Consider the following 17,392-nt stretch of genomic DNA (forward strand, 5'->3'; position numbering starts at 1 on the left):
TTTTCTGCCCTCATTGAAAAGTCACCTGGGGGTGAAAACAACACCCACAAGCACATACCTGATGCTCAAACCTGCCACGTCTTCTCAAACCTATAAAATAAAACTTCAGGTTTTCCCTAGAAAAACATGAAGTGGTCAGAAGTCTCTGCCGGCTGCTTTCAGCCAGCCCTGCCCCTGGCTGCAATCGCCGGACGCTGCAGGAGCAAAGGCTGCCAGTGGAAGCCTGAGGGGAAAGTGCGGGCTGCTGTCCACTGGTAGGAGGATCTCAGATGTTGGAGTTCTTGTTTTTTTCTGGTACGTTTCACCCACACAGAGCCACTACCTCAGGCTTGAATAGTCCTGCATGAACCTTTGTCAGGAAGGGCAAAGTCAGCCCCACAGGATTTGCCAGTTAGCCTTAAAAACTGAACCCCAGGGCCACATCCTCCAAGAGCTCAACGAACTGTATGCTTCAGATCACCACTAGGTGGCACATGGTGTTATTATCAATGCCTCATCTTGCAGCTGCAGCTCAGGAGTTGTTTTGACCTAAGTTACTAATTTATAACTGGATGTTCACTGATTGCTTTTAGTTTATTTCCCTTGTTGCTTAAGTACTGTCCTGCCAGAGTTGAAATTACTTTGAAGACTTTAGAAAGAATAAACTTCTCATGGTGCCATAATCTCACCCCTGGTAAGGAACAGAAAATAAATTGAGCACTTAACATTTTTGTCCTAATGAAAAAGTTGCTTCTGGGAGTCAGGTCAGGCTCCAGGCAAAATAGTGAAATAGGTTAAGTGTGTCTATACTTCTTGCCTCTTTCTCCCTCTGCTCCTCATTTCCTGGCTCACCTCCTCTACACTCTACCCTAATTTCAAATATTATCCTTATTAAATTAAAAAAAATTTTAAGCCTGTTTTCAATATTTGAAAATACTGAAAATATTTATGTGAAAATATTTCACAGAAAGTGAAAAGTGAAAGTGAGTCACTCAGTCATGTCCAACTTTTTGTGATCCCACGGACTATATAGTCCATGGGATTCTCCAGGCCAGAATACCAGAGTGGGTAGCCTTTCCCTTCTCCAAGGGATCTTCCCAACCCTGGGATCAAACCCAGGTCTTCTGCATTGCAGGCAGATTCTTTACGAGCTGAGCCACAAGGGAAGCCCAAGAATACTGGAGTGGGTAGCCTATCCGTTCTCCAGCAGATCTTCCCGACCCAGGAATCCAACCAGGGTCTCCTGCATTGCAGGCAGATTCTTTATCAACTGAGCTATGAGGGAAGCCATTTGGCACGGAATCCACCTTAAATCATTGCTCTTCATGTAACTTACATGCTTCTGTGAAACTTAATGAGAGTATTAGCTTTTGTGATTCCCATCCTAAAACCTCACACTGTCACTCCAGTGGACTATCCAGGAGGCACCTGGACTCCAACCGAGTTACCAACTGTCGAATTCTGCAAGTACACTGGTCATAGTGTAACAGAAGACAGCTTTCTTGAAAGAAAGGTAAACAAAGTACAGGATAGGACAGGAAAGGAAGGGAAAAAGGACAGGAAGGAAGGAGGGAAAGAGATAAATCAAGACATTTTATACAACCTACACTGACCACCCGTCACAATCTCAGATCTCACCACTGTGCCCTAACATCTCGCGGTGTCACACCAGGGATGTTACCTGCGGTCATGGTCAGCCTCTGGGTGGGGAGAAGTCTTTCCTGTCCAGGTCTTTTGCGGGTGCAGTGTTTCACTCTTTCAGTGTGATCAGGTCTGCTTTCCTCCATCAGCTTTATGGTTTCTCCCAGTTGGACTGTCTCCTAGCCACACCTCCAAATTCCCTCTGATGTGGACAGGCATTCCTTAGCCTTAGGTCTTCCGAGCCTATTATATCAGCCCTGGAGGCCTCTCCTCCTGCTTAGGGATCAGTGGGCTTCACATACATGGAGACTCAAGGCACAGCGACTGGAGGGGTTGGCAGACTGGAGTAGAAGGAATCCTTGTCCCTTTTTATGGGAGGCTGGCCTTTGTGTGTCTACTCTGAGCTGCAACCACAGGGGAATTTTCTTTGCTTGGAAATGGGCTGAAAACACCTCCTTCCAAACTGGTGTTCTTCCTACTGTTCTCAACAGAGGTCTGCTTGTTTTGGGGTGGCAAAGTACCCCAACTGTCCAAAGTATCCCAACTCATTTACTCTTGGTAGACCCTTGGGGAAATATCCAAATAAGTCAGACTCTCAGCAAGTGACAAGCAGGCCAACACTTTCCTCTCTATTACACTTGTAGTCCTGGCTGCTCTCGCCTTTTGAGACAGACCCACATTCTGCCTATGGAATGTGTTCTCTGCTTTTACCTTACTACGGCTCACCCTTGAGTTCTTTTCTGCATAAAGCCAAGAACTCTTACTTGGTGGCCTGTCCCAGGAACCTGCCTGAGACCTGGGACATGACCATTCTCTCCTGCCTCATTGTCCTACAACCTCTTCACAAAGGATATTAATAAATCTACTTTTTACCTAAAACAAAAGAATCAAGAAAACCAACCAAACTAGCATGAAAAACCTTGTGGTCTTGGAAGCACAGGGGAACTTACTTTCAGTTCCCTCAAATTACCAAGCTGGAGCTGACATCCTTGCTGTCGTCCAGCAGGGCTCTACTCCTGTTTCTTCCTTCCTCAGTCCTTCAGGCCTCTGCTCACCACGCTTCCCCATCCAATCCACCTTCTCCTTCCTCCCATGATTCTCTGACTCTCCTCTCCATCCCACCCTCCTCTGACTTCTCTCTTCTTTCCTTCATTTCCTCTGAAATAAATGAGACACACTGAGAGAGAAGGCAGAGGGTGGGAGAGCAGGAGGGGGGCTCAGCAAAACTGGGACTAGCAGGCCAGACCTACGCTGTAGCCTCCTCTGGCAAGACTCCATCCATTCCCAGATTCCTCTTAGAAATTGAAGGAAAGGGGAAAAGTAACACTTTTATGCCCTTATCCCCTGAACTTTCAGTTGCCAGCTGTAAACGAAACTTCCTCCTTCTCTAACTAAGTACAGTTGGTAGCAACGAATGACCAAGTGCCACCTTAGTGCTGCCATCTGCAGCATTAGAGTAGATGATTTGCACATCAAGTGGGAAGAACTTTAAAACATTGAAAAAGATCTCCCTTAAAATTTTACTGTCACCTAAATAAGAGTGTACCATTTTGCTTTGAAAAGGCCACTCAAGTGAAGTGCTCTTAACTAGGTCAATACACATTTGAACAGGGGTCATCAGTAAAGGGGTCTTCCTGTGGTCGGAGGTTACCTGCTGTGAGGCTGACAGTGACAAACTGTTTTTTGAATACTAAAGGCCGACCTGTGACTCAGAGTATTTTGAATGACTGGGAAAATTGGACTTGTTCTGTATGTTCTTGAGGAGCCTTTTCTTCTCGACACCTGGTTTGTGTGATCCTGTCTCTATTCTGTTTCAAGCCTCTTCCCTGGCTCTTTACGTTACATTGTCCAGCAGCACCTGGATTTGCTTCACGCTCTGCAGGAAAGGGTCTTGAAGTGGCCACGCCAAGGAGTCCTTGGAGATTTATTCCTTAAGTTAACAAATGATGAGGTAAGTTTTTTTTTCTTAATCCTTTATAAACGTGAATTACCTGCATCTGTGTCTTCCATGTCTATTTCTCTTAATGGAGAATCTAGAATCAGTGAATTTCAGAGTCCGAGGAGATCTAGTCTAACTTCCTTGTTCTACAGATAATGAAATAAAGTTCAGAGAAAAAATCATGGTTGAAATTACCCAGCTATCTAGATACTTGTAGATCTGTGGCTAGAACCCAAGTCTTTTAACTTCCAGTTCATCATTTTTCTGCTGAACTATAACTGCCCCCAATGAATATGATGTATATGTGTGTGTGTGTATATATATATATGTGCACATATATATCCATACATACATATAAAATACACATATGAACATTTGTATATATGTATATGCTTTCACACACAATTTCATTTCTTAAAGATTTTTAAAAATGTGATGGGTAGCTATTTGTCTAGAATGTTTTTTGTTTTCACTTTCTTGGAGAAATGATGCTAAGTTTTTAAATCTCTGTAATGTTCTTCAAAAAATATATATAGGATTTAGGTCACAAGCTTCAAACTCAAATGCCTACAGGGCCAGCAGATGACATTAGTAAGTAGAAATGAGCTGAATGTAATACAATGTGGGAATACTACTGGGAAGTGAGCTTAAGTGGAGCACATATGCTTTTCTATAAGGAATAGCTGCTCAGCTTTATCCAATTATTATGCAGGAAAAAAGGACTAGAGTTGCCAGATCTGGTATTTTAAGAGAAGTGGAAAGTCCAGAATTTTGTGTGAAATTTTATTTTTAAAATATTGCATGAAAGAAAAACACCAATACAGTATACTAACACATATATATGGAATTTAGAAAGATGGTAACAATAACCCTGTATGCAAGACAGCAAAAGAGACACAGATGTATAGAACAGGCTTTTGGACTCTGTGGGAGGGGAAGAGAGTGGGATGATTTGGGAGAATGGCACTGAAACATGTATAATATCATATAAGAAATGAATTGCCAGTCCAGGTTCAATGCAGGATACAGGATGCTTGGGGCTGGTGCACTGGAATGACCCAGAGGGATGGTATGGGGAGGGAGGTGGGAGAGGGGTTCAGGATTGGGAACACATGTACACCTGTGGCAGATTCATGTTGATCTATGGCAAAACCAATACAATATTGAGAAGTAATTAGCCTCCAATTAAAATAAATTAATTAAAAAAATAAAAATAAATAAAATATTGCATGGATTAATTGAAATTGGTCTGCAAGTCAGATTTTACCTTCAGTTGACCTCTGTATATGAATGATTCATAATACAAGTTTACAGATTATTTACTTGTATAGAGTGGATGTAATGCCATCCCTCTAAACTCACTTTTACTCATTTGTATTTAACGTGCTTTCCTGGGCTGAGAATTGTTATATTTATGGGAAAATAACTTTGAGAGATGAAAACTGTTTTCCTGAGGGGATATTTTGTAGGTGAATAAGAAATTAGTGGAAAAAGTCGAGAATTCCAGATCTAGACCCCTGAGGTGAGTTGGAAAAAGTTCATTTGGATGTAGATGATTGAAGCAGAGAGTAATTAAAAAACAAAATTTGCATTTTTATCATTTAACTGTTTAAAATATTTTTTTCAACTTACATGGCACCTTCTTTCTGCTTTGGTTTATCATTTCACTTTCATTAAAGCAGCGATACTGAGTTTTGGTTTACAAGTCCATAGGACTATTTTCCTTAAAACCAAAAAGATTTTTTAAAAGATGAATAAAAAAACAAAACAAATATTACTAAACACATCTAATGAATGATTAAAATAATCTCTGCAAAGTACTCCTTTAGATATGCATGAGTCCACCTGCCAATGCAGGAGACGCAAGAGATGTGAGTTTGATCCCTGGGACAGGAAGATCCCCTGATGTAGGAAATGGCAACCCACTCCAATACTCTTGCCAGGGAAATCCCATGGACAGAGGAGCCTGGTGGTCTATAGTGCCTGGGGTCCCAAAGAACTGAACATGACTGAGAAACTGAGCACACACAAGCGTACATATTAATTATTATCATTCCTGTCTCCAAGTTCTTACCATGACTTTTTCTGTTTGTTTTCAAGAATAATTTTTTAGATTATTATGTTGCTTACCTGAGGGACTTGCCCGAATGCATCTCTTTGGTTCATGTGGTTGTTCTGAAGGAGGTAAGTTAACACTATCTTTCCATTCTTCTTTGGTTACATGTGTGACTACATTATGTGGCTCACCTTTCCAGAAAACACAGCACATGCACTCTGAGCTTGTTCTCCAGGCTGGGGAATGGCTTGAACAAAGCCACTGACTCTCCTCCCTGGGGCTCAAGGAGCCACTCAAGGATCAGTGCCATTGCTTTGGTCTTTGCCCTTCCTTACTGAACTTCTGTTCCATTCCACTGGAAATACAGACAAAGTAAACAAATATTCTAACCAGAGATCCTCAGGCTGCAGTTTGCAACCTTAACGGGTTTTGGGCTTTATAGACTTAGACATATTAATCTGAATATTAAATTCATGTCATAGTGTGTCTGTCATTTTACAAGATTATAAAATGGCTCTAGTCATGTTGCTTTAAGTATTGCTACTGCAGTGATATATTAGATGCTCAATAAGCACATGTACACATAAAGCAATTCTAGTTATTTTAGGTCAATAGAAAAGAACTATATCAGAAGCTCTAAAGCTAAGAGTTAATTAAGTTTCACAAGAGGTGAGAGGCTCTCTTAACTTTCTACTTCAACCTCTGACTGTTCTCAACCCAGTATAATACCTACCATATATTCAGTTCAGTTCAGTTCAGTTCAGTCGCTTAGTCATGTCCGACTCTTTGTGACCCCATGAATCGCAGCACGCCAGGCCTCCCTGTCCATCACCAACTCCTGGAGTTCACTCAGACTCGCGTCCATCGGGTCGGTGATGCCATCCAGCCATCTCATCCTCTGTCGTCCCCTTCTCCTCCTGCCCCTAATCCCTCCCAGCATCAGAGTCTTTTCCAATGAGTCAACTCTTCGCATGAGGTGGCCAAAGTACTGGACTCAGCAAATATTGAGTCAGCCTAAAAGTTCACGGGGGTTTTTCCCTAAGGTGTTACAGAAAAGCCCAAATGAACTTTTTGACCACCCTGATATTTGAGAAAGGAGAAAGGAAGGGAAGAGACATGAAGAAAGTCCAGCATGTTTCCTGTTGCCAACTGGTCTCTCCCTTCTTCATTCTCAGGAGGTTCAAAGCACCTTTAGTACCTGTTGGTAAAAACACTGTACAGATTACTTGCTGAAGAACCTTAACAAATTTAGTCAACTCAAGTCTAATTTATTGAGTGTTCACTTTGCTAAGATGGTGTTGGAGGGTGGGGAGGAGGAGGGGGTGGTTTGGACACGTGGGTAGATTCTAAAGAAGAATATGACACACTCCTTGTTAGCAAAGAGGTGTCTTCTTGAGCATGTCCCTGAATAAGTAGCCTCTCCAATGACAGATCAATGTTTCATGACACTCTCGATGAAGAACATGCTCTAGTAAACCCTTGCTCCTCTAGTGGAACTGACCTCCGTTTGCAGCCAGAACTGGAGGCACACTGAAGACTGACTCCAACTTTCTTTCATTCAGGGTGATGAAGAGATTAAGTCTGACATCTACACATTGTTTTTCCATATAGTCCAGCGCATCCCTGAATATCTGATACATCTACAGGTAGGCATGGCTGGTCAAGCCACCAAGCTGATTTTCATGCTAAACAGTTGTTTTGGGCTTCCAATGAAAAGATACCATAAAGGGTCAAGGAATCATTAACATTTCTAAAAAGTGTTTGAATGATTTAGATTTTTATGATTACCCTATCTCCACCTTGTGGTATGAGCTAAAAATCTCATCCTCAAACGTTTTTGGCTGCTGCTGCTAAGTTGCTTCAGTCGTGACCGACTCTGTGCGACCCCATAGACGGCAGCCCACCAGGCTCTGCCGTCCCTGGGATTCTCCAGGCAAGAACAATGGAGTGGGTTGCCATTTCCTTCTCCAATGCAGGAAAGTGAAAAGTGAAAGTGAAGTCACTCAGTTGTGTCTGACTCTTCGCAACCCCATGGACTGCAGCCCACCAGGTTCCTCTGTCCATGGGATTTTCCAGGCAAGAGTACTAGAGTGGGATGCCATTGCCTTCTCCGAAGTTTTTGGCTCATGATGCCAAAAAGGAAATTCTATCTTTATTTACCAGCAATCCACACCTATGCTGATCCAGGATCTTTCTAGGGCAGCTCCTGCCAGATCCTAGGAACCTATTCAGTTCTTTCCATCTTGGTTCCACAGCCATCTAAATTCACCTCCACTCCCAGCCCTGCCCCTTGGGTATCTAAGAAATATCTATACAAGCTCCCCACTTACCTGCTATTCTGACTACTTTCTTTTGACTTGTGTCCAAGGGTCTACCATACCTTGCTTATGTCTTGTGTCACGAAAGAAGCATGGAGAAGCTGATGAGCTGACATCTTCACACCACTTTCCTATAGGCTTGTAACATCTTAGAGGGAGTTGAGTTGAGAGAGACTCATCAACACCACTACCAGTCCCTCTTCTTCCCACTACCCACCTGTTCTGGTTTAATTGATGACTGATTTTTCTAAGGAATTCAATGAAAGTATCTCAGAATTGCTTGGAATTTGTCCCAGGTAGAAGTAGCCCAGTATTAAAGACTTTCAATTGTATGTGGCGTTATATCTTGAAACCATTCTTTCATAATAATTATCTAATTTAATCTTCAACTATCCCATGAAATCTGTATCATTATTAACACTTTAGATAATGGAGAGACAAAGAAGTAATTTGCCCAAGTTAAGATTTTCGTCAGTGGAAAAAATATAGGCTTGAAACCCAGTTCCTGTAAGCAGTGTGTAAGTAAGCAAACAAGAACCTAGACTCTACTTTCTGGCTTGAGTTCAAATCCTGGCTTTGATCTTCACTAGATGTGTGACCAGTGAAGATTATTTAACTTCACTGTGCCTTGATTTCCTTCTTTGTTAAATGGAGGTAAGAATGGTACCTATCTAACTGGGTTGGGGTAAAAGTTAAATGAGAAAATAATATAAAAGACTTAGTGCTTGGCAATGGGAAGCACTCAGTAACTGTTCAGTTCAATTCAGTTCAGTATCTCAGTTCAGTTCAGTCACTCAGTCATGTCCAATTCTTTGCGACCCCATGAATTGCAGCACGCCAGGCCTCCCTGTCCATCACCATCTCCCGGAGTTCACTCAGACTCACGTCCATCGAGTCCGTGATGCCATCCAGCAATCTCTACCTTGGTCCTCCCCTTCTTCTCCTGCCCCCAATCCCTCCCAGCATCAGAGTCTTTTCCAATGAGTCAACTCTTCTCATGAGGTGGCCAAAGTACTGGAGCTTCAGCTTTAGCATCATTCCTTCCAAAGAAATCCCAGGGTTGATCCCCTTCAGAATGGACTGATTGGATCTCCCTGCAGTCCAAGGGACTCTCAAGAGTCTTCTCCAACACCACAGTTCAAAAGCATCAATTCTTCGGCGCTCAGCCTTCTTCACATCCATACGTGACCACAGGAAAAACCATAGCCTTGACTAGATGGACCTTAGTTGGCAAAGTAATGTCTCTGCTTTTGAATATGCTATCTAGGTTGGTCATAACTTTTCTTCCAAGGAATAAGCGTCTTTTAATTTCATGGCTGCAGTCACCATCTGCAGTGATTTTGGAACCCCCCAAAATAAAGTCTGACACTGTTTCTACTGTTTCCCCATCTATTTCCCATGAAGTGATGGGACCGGATCCCATGATCTTCATTTTCTGAATGTTGAGCTTTAAGCCAACTTTTTTACTCTCCTCTTTTACTTTCATCAAGAGGCTTTTTAGCTCCTCTTCACTTTCTGCCATAAGGGTGGTGTCATCTGCATATCTGAGGTTATTGATATTTCTCCCAGCAATCTTGATTCCAGTTTGTGCTTCTTCCAGTCCAGCATTTCTCATGATGTACTCTGCATAGAAGTTAAATAAGCAGGGTGACAATATACAGCCTTAACGCACTCCTTTTCCTATTTGGAACCAGTCTGTTGTTCCATGTCCAGTTCTAACTGTTGCTTCCTGACCTGCATATAGGTTTCTCAAGAGGCAGGTCAGGTGGTCTGGTATTCCCATCTCTTTCAGAATTTTCCACAGTTTATTGTGATCCACACAGTCAAAGGCTTTGGCATAGTCAATAAAGCAGAAATAAATGTTTTTCTGGAACTCTCTTGCTTTTTCCATGATCCAGCGGATGTTGGCAATTTGATCTCAAGAAAGCAGAAACAGATGTTTTTCTGGAACTCTCTTGCTTTTTCCATGATCCAGCAGATGTTGGCAACTTGATCTCTGGTTCCTCTGCCTTTTCTAAAACCAGCTTGAACATCTGGGAGTTCACGGTTCACGTACTGCTGAAGCCTGGCTTGGAGAATTTTGAGCATTACTTTACTAGCATGTGAGATGAGTGCAACTATGCGGTAGTTTGAGCATTCTTTGGCATTGCCTTTCTTTGGGATTGGAATGAAAACTGACCTTTTCCAGTCCTGTGGCCACTGCTGAGTTTTCCAAATTCGCTCAGTCATGTCCAACTCTTTGCAACCCCATGGACTGCAGCACGCCAGGCCTCCCTGTCCATCACCAACTTCCAGAGTTTACTCAAACTCATGTCCATTGAGTCGGTGATGCCATCCAACCATCTCATCCTCTCTTGTCCCCTTCTCTTCCTACCTTCAATCTTTCCCAGCATCAGGGTCTTTTCAAATGAGTCAGTTCTTTGCATCGGGTGGCCAAAGTATTGGAGTTTCAGCTTCAGCATCAGTCCTTCAATGAACACTAAGGATTGATCTCCTTTAGGATGGACTGGTTGGATCTTCTTGCAGTCCAAGGGACTCAGGAGTCTTCCAACACCACAGTTCAAAGGCATCAGTTCTCTAGTGCTCATCTTTATAGTCCAACTCTCAAATCCACACATGACTACTGGAAAAACCATAGAGTTGACTAGATGGACTTTGCTTGCAAAGTAATGTCTCTGGCTTTTTAATATGCTGTCTAAGTTGGTCATAATGTTTCTTCTAAGGAGTAAACATCTTTTTATTTCATGGCTGCAGTCACCATCTGCAGTGATTTTGGAGCCCCCCAAAATAAAGTCTGTCACTGTTTCCCCATCTTTTCCCATGAAGTGATGGGACCAGATGCCATGACCTTAGTTTTCTGAATGTTGAACTTTAAGTCAAATTTTTTACTCTCCACTTTCACTTTCATTCAAGAGGCTCTTTAGTTCTTCTTCACTTTCTGTCATAAGAGTGGTGTCATCTGCATATCTGAGGTTATTGATATTTCTCCTGGCAATCTTGATTCCAGCTTGTGTTTCATCCAGCCCAGTGTTTCTCATGATGTATTCTGCATATAAGTTAAATAAGCAGAGTGACAATATACAGCCTTGACGCACTCCTTTTCCTATTTGGAACCAGTCTGTTGTTCCATGTCCAGTTCTAACTGTTGCTTCCTGACCTGCATACAGATTTCTCAAGAGGCAGGTCAGGTGGTCTGGTATTCCCATCTCTTTCAGAATTTTCCACAGTTGATTGTGATCCACACAGTCAAAGGCTTTGGCATAGTCAATAAAGCAGAAATAGATGTTTTTCTGGAACTCTCTTGCTTTTTCCATGATCCAACGGATGTTGGCAATTTGATCTCTGGTTCCTCTGCCTTTTCTAAATCCAGCTTGAACATCTGGAAGTTCACGGTTCATGTACTGTTGAACCCTGGCTTGGAGAACTTTGGGCATTAGTTTACTAGCATGTGAGATGAGTGCAATTGTGTGGTAGTCTGAGCATTCTTTGTCATTGCCTTTCTTTGCGATTGGAATGAAAACTGACCTTTTCCAGTCCTGTGGCCACTGCTGAGTTTTCCAAATTTGCTGGCATATTGAGTGCAGGACTTTCACAACATCATCTTTTAGGATTTGAAATAGCTCAACTGTAATTCCATCACCTCCACTAGCTTTGTTCGTAGTGATGCTTCCTAAGCCCCACTTGACTTCACATTCCAGGATGTCTGGCTCTAGGTGAGTAATCATACCATGGTGATTATCTGGGTCATGAAGATCATTTTTATATAGTTCTTCAGTAACGGTTAGCTTTCCCAAACCCAATCAGCATGCATGTTCCACTACAGCACAGCAGGCATTGTAATGGGAGGGGGTGCTAGGCCAGGCTTGATCATAACGTCCCCCTACTTCCAGCCCTGATGCCTGACATTCCCACAATTGGTTAGAGACAATAATTGTTAGAATGGCTCCATTACTTCAGAGATCTAATTAGTAGATCCTTCTAATTTTCCACATGTTCAAATTCAACTCAAACAGGAGCAAAAATGACTGTTATTTTCCTGAGGTGCGATGGACAAAGGGAACAAGTTTGACTTTTCAGTTTGTAATTAAATTGGCCATTGGTATTTTGAGTAAGTGGCTACCAAACTCTCACAGCATATCAAGGCAAGGTACAGAAGAGACAAAACAACTTTTTATTCTAACTCTGCAATGCTGCTTCCTTTTTTCTTCCATCCAGAATGTCCTGAAGTTCACAGAGCAGGAACACCCTGACTATTACCTACTTCTGGTGTGTGTTCAGCGCCTGCGAGTATTTATCTCACACTACACCCTGCTTTTTCAGTGCAATGAGGATTTGCTTATTCAGAAACGGAAAAAGCTCAAGAAGTAAGGTTCTGGTGAAGTTTAGAGGGTTGACCAGAGGTTTCTGAGAACAGGGATATACATGGTCAATGTGAGTGTCTGTTGCAAGTAAATACATTGTATGTAAAGTAGCTGAAATGCAGTGGTGGAGGCAGAAGAGAAGAGAGAAGGGAATGGAAGAGAGGTGGCCAGGCTGGCTACAGGAGGGAGGTACTCACTAGCTGGTGGAAATTCCTTTAGAAAAATAAGCAAGTTTGCTGTAATGTTTATGGGGACCTTCTATTATCTCATGTTGCTAACCACCTCAAAAACAGTTATTTCGCTAAACTTGCCTGGTTTAAAATTACAGTTTAAAGGCCCAAATCTGATTTCTTTCATTAACTCAAGAAGTATTTATTGAGCACCTATGGTATACCAAGTACTGTTCTGCAAACTGTATACGCTGCAAAGAACAAAACAGTCAAAAATTTCTGCCACATGGAGCTTACTTTTTAGACCTGGATAGCCAGGTAATAAATAAGATAGACGGTCTCAAGTGCTATGGATAAAAATAAAACAAATAAAGGAGAAGGTGGTGGTTGAACAGATTTCACACTAAGAAGAAACAGGGAGGACTAAGGAAAATCTGGTCTTCAAAGGGAACAGAAGCAACTCATAACAAAGCTTCCTAATAACCTGGATTTTTTCCAACCTCATCCCAATCCAATGAGGAAAACAGAATCATTTCTATGGGTGCTTCACATTAGAAGATGCTATCCCCCAAGTCAGGGCTCCTCTAATGGATGACATCTCCCTGTACTCCCTCTACCCCCAAACTCAGTTCAGCCAATTGATCAGCATCCCCACCCCCAACCAGCAATCAGCTTGCACTCTAATATATCAGCAACCTAGTTTGTAGAGAGCCTGGGGAGAGCAAGAACCTCACAGCTGAGATTCATCTGAGAAATGCTGCTTTTCTTGGTATAATCTATATATTGAGAGAGTTGATTTTCCACTGAGAATTATTACCTCCATTCTGTTAGGTCATCCATGGCGAAGCTGTACAAAGGGCTGGCTTCCCAGTGTGCAAACGCCGGGCAAGATGCTTCTCCCACTGCAGGCCCCGAGGCTGTTCGTGACAGTGGGATCCACTCAGAAGAGATGCTGCAACCCTACCCTTCTGCTCCCAGTTCTGGACCTGCTGTCACGTAAGCACCTGTTGCTGTGGAAAGATTAATGACAATGCCCTCGCGTCCCAGGTGGTCTGTATAGGGTAGCAGGCCAGTCTGTGTGGGTTAGCAAACCAGCTTGGATTAGGAGTATGACTTACAGGGCTCTTTCCTCCCTCTCCCATCAGGTCTATATGTGGCAGGCAAACAGCCGACCCAATGTCTGGATCCCAGAGGAAGGCACTCATGTTAAGGAGCAGACCTAGAGGCTGGAGGTTACTCCCAGCACGGTTACCACACATAACCATCCCCCATCTACAGCATGAGTCTCTCAGGGTTTGGACGATGACAGAGTGGAAGGGAGTGCCATAAGATGACAGGAAGGCATTTTACAGCTCTCAGAAGAGTGGGGCTTTAATGTCTCCAAGAGATACAGTGGGGGAAAAAAGCTATCCCAGTCAGGGATGAGAGGAAGTCCGGGCTCTGAGGATGAGACAGTGGTCTGAGATGATGCAGAATGTTGATTAGCATCTCCCAATTCTCCGTGAAGCTTCTTCAGAAATAGACTTCATAACCTCTGTTCTTCAGCTTCTCTGAAAGCTGTTCCGGGTTGTGAATGGATGTGATCATCGTTAAAGTCTCTGCACACAACCTTGTCAAACACTAAACTGGTTTTTTCATTTAGCAAACTTCTTGATGATCTTTAGAGTAAGGATGATCTGGAAATCATTTTACCTCTGAAAGATAAGTGGACTTGGGCCACCTCTGAAACTAGGACTTCTGGAAGGATCAGGGAAACCAAAACTCAAAATTTCAAATTCCCACTTTAACAAATATAGACAATTCTCCCCAAACTAATTCCTCAGACTATAATTTCTGCTTTAGATTTTATTAAGGAAAAATTAGAAATCATGCAAAAAGCTACTTTTCTAATATTATAATGACATGAGAAGCAGTTGAGCTTATTTCTATTTTTAATCACTAGTTTTTAGAATGCAAATTACAATCATGGAAGGAGCAAGTGATCAATAACTCAAATGCTGTTTGCTTTTTGCCTTCACGTCTTAAACTGAGAACACTTAGCAGTAAGAGATGGTGGAGAAGGAAATGGCAACTCACACCAGTATTTCTGCCTGGAGAATCCCATGGACAGAGGAGCCTGGTAGGCTACAGTCCATGCAGTTGCAGAGTTGGATACAACTGAAGTGGCTTAGCACAGCATAGCAAATCAGTGAGAGACGCAAGTGCAAATGTGCAGTCAGGATGGTGAAATTTCATAATCATTCTGAAAATCTGAGACATTAATCTTTCTAGACATAAAGTCCAGGATGATTTCCCTACTATAGAGAAAATCCTAGAATACCTGTAGGGAGAGTATACCACACAGAAAAAAATACCTTTCCTGGGAGGGGAGAGAGACAGGAGATGGAATTTTTTTGTGGATCACTTCAGCTTTTTTTTCACTTCAATTCTTAAGACAATGATGAAACTACCTTCTTTAAAGACTTATACTGCCCCAAAATGAAATCCCTAGAGATTACACCCAGAGGAAGAACATGGCTGCCATGGCACTCTGTTGGGAAAATAACCAGAAAAGAAACCCAAGTCTTCCAAGTTAGAAGAAAATTCAAGTCAACATCCATATTACTATATTTTCACCTTTGTAAATGTGACACCTAATTTTTATCTTAAGACCATCAGACAAAATAGTGTTACAGTTTACTTCTGCATTCTTTATGCTTTTTTGTGGCAAAATTTAGTATGAATAAATAAACTAACACAATAACTAGTTTGGGTCAGTGTGCAGTAGTCCACTCTCATCTGTCTGGCAATTAAATTCCAGCCAAACTGGCAAGTCACATCCAATCTGATGCGTATGCTATCCAAGTATGCAGTGTGAATTATTCTTTATCCACGACAAAACAAAACAAAATAACTCTCCATGAAATCGGGCATATTCAGAGAGACAGACTTTTCGTTTTGGTAATGTTCTTGTGGATGAAAGTTTGAGACGACTTACATAGCATGCTTTATAGCCACAGAGAATTTTTTTAGTTTATTATTATGAAAATATCATATACATACAAAAGCAAAATGTACAGTGAACCCCGCATACCATCATCCAGATGTCTTTTTACTTCATCCAGATTTTTTTTTTTTTTACTGTTTACTTCATCTGGGAATTGTTCTTAAGCAGGAAGATCCTTGAGTTGAACCAAAGTTGTTTCCATGATCTTCTATGACTCTGCTAGGACAAAAAAGGGAGAGAAGAGAGAAAAAGATGTGCCTTGGGGCCTTGACACATGGTGGAGAGGGTCAGCGCTGAGCATCCTTGGCCTACCAGCCATCTCTACACAGTGCCTCCGGGCTCAGACGGGTACTTCCGGGATCCTCTTCACAAACGGTTATTCTCACTCTCCCACTTGGGGGACCAGGGCTCCTGGGGGCTCCTTAATTTGACAAGCCTGTGGCGCTTGGTAGGTAACACACAGAGTCGCCTGGGAGGGCCGGAGAAGAGGGAGCAGACAGTTTGCGTCTAAGCGGTATCTGGTAGGCACTGTGTGGTTCCCAGCCTCGCGCTGCTCGGGGACAGGCGCGCACTAATACACCGTAAGCACACTTCTTTTGTATTGTCTCCCCTTTAAAGACATTTGATGCCCCCAGTGAAGAAAAGCCAACAGCAGCAAAGCTTGATGGAGAGCATGCAGCCCGGGAAGCCCAGTGACTGGGAGATGGAGGGCAGAAAGCACGAGAGGCCCGAAAGCCTCCTGGCGCCGGCGCAGTTCTGTGCCGCTGAGCAGGACGTGAAGGCGCTCGCCGGGCCCCTGCAGGCCATCCCGGAGATGGACTTCGAGCCGTCGCCGGCGGAGCCGCTGGGCAACGTGGAGCGCTCCCTGCGCGCCCCGGCCGAGCTCCTGCCCGACGCCCGCAGCTACGTGCCCGCGGCCTACGAGGAGTTTGAGTATGGCGGCGAGATCTTCGCGTTGCCCGCACCCTACGACGAGGAGCCCTTCCAGGCTCCGGCCCTCTTCGAGAACTGCTCGCCCGCCTCTTCCGAGTCCAGCCTGGACATCTGCTTCCTGCGGCCTGTCAGCTTCGCCATGGAGGCCGAGAGGCCCGAGCACCCGCTGCAGCCTCTGCCCAAGAGCGCCACGTCGCCGGCGGGCAGCAGCGGCGCCTACAAGCTGGAGGCAGCCGCGCAGGCGCACAAAGCCAAGCCGCTGAGCCGCTCGCTCAAGGAGTTCCCGCGCGCGCCGCCGCCCGAGGGCGTGGCCCCGCGCCTCTACAGCACGCGCAGCAGCAGCGGCGGCCGCGCGCCGCTCAAGGCCGAGCGCGCCGCGCAGGCGCACGGCCCAGCCGCCTCCGCTCGCGGCGCGCCCCGGACCTTCTTTCCCCAACAGAGGTCCCAAAGCGAAAAGCAGACCTATTTGGAAGTAAGGAGGGTAAAGTAAAACCAACCCCAAACCCACAGCGCTGGCAACCCCGGGCCTAGATCTTCAGGGGTGCAGCCTGGGCTCACCTAGCGTGGAGGGGAACGCAGGCTGGCCAGGCGGGGGCAGCAGAAGATGCTGAGAGCCCGTGTTACTGGCTTGTCCGTCAGTGGTCCTCGGAGGAAGGTGTTAGCTCTCATTTTTCAGGGCCAGGACGCAGGAGCATGCCACACCTATGCATGCGTATGATGACAAAAAGACTAGGACTCCTCTTAGACCTGCTTAAAACACCCCCCGCCCACCACCACCAAGTTAAAAGAGTTACAGGTGTTCTCTGCTTTCCTGCTTAAGCTGTGGCACCTCCCAGCTGCAGTTCATATGCAAAACACTTCACAGAAGTCCCAGGGGCTGTGTCTTCTTTGCCTATTAAACCCACCCCTTATTGTTCAAAATATCGAACCCTAGGTGCTAGCACTGTACTTCCTGACCTGCACCCTTGTTTATAGCTAGGGAGGAGGCAAGTTGCCCTCTCTCCCTGAG

The 17,392-nt window shown here is 44.0% G+C and overlaps 1 protein-coding gene across 4 annotated transcripts in view; it reads left to right on the forward strand.

Annotated features, from left to right (window-relative positions):
* ARHGEF33 (Rho guanine nucleotide exchange factor 33) overlaps window positions 1-17,392 on the forward strand; it is a 79,520-nt gene that overhangs the window by 51,529 nt on the left and 10,599 nt on the right. For all 4 annotated transcript variants that reach the window (XM_040224676.1, XM_040224679.1, XM_040224677.1 and 1 more), the window contains exons 11-16: window positions 3,439-3,571; window positions 5,660-5,743; window positions 7,178-7,261; window positions 12,149-12,297; window positions 13,296-13,460; window positions 16,069-16,864. In XM_040224676.1, coding sequence (XP_040080610.1) covers window positions 3,439-3,571; window positions 5,660-5,743; window positions 7,178-7,261; window positions 12,149-12,297; window positions 13,296-13,460; window positions 16,069-16,864 — 1,411 coding nt within the window. The remainder of the gene's footprint in view (window positions 1-3,438; window positions 3,572-5,659; window positions 5,744-7,177; window positions 7,262-12,148; window positions 12,298-13,295; window positions 13,461-16,068; window positions 16,865-17,392) is intronic.

This window comes from Oryx dammah, unplaced genomic scaffold, assembly GCF_014754425.2.
Source record: "Oryx dammah isolate SB20612 unplaced genomic scaffold, SCBI_Odam_1.1 HiC_scaffold_25, whole genome shotgun sequence".
Classification (NCBI taxonomy): Eukaryota; Metazoa; Chordata; class Mammalia; order Artiodactyla; family Bovidae; genus Oryx; species Oryx dammah.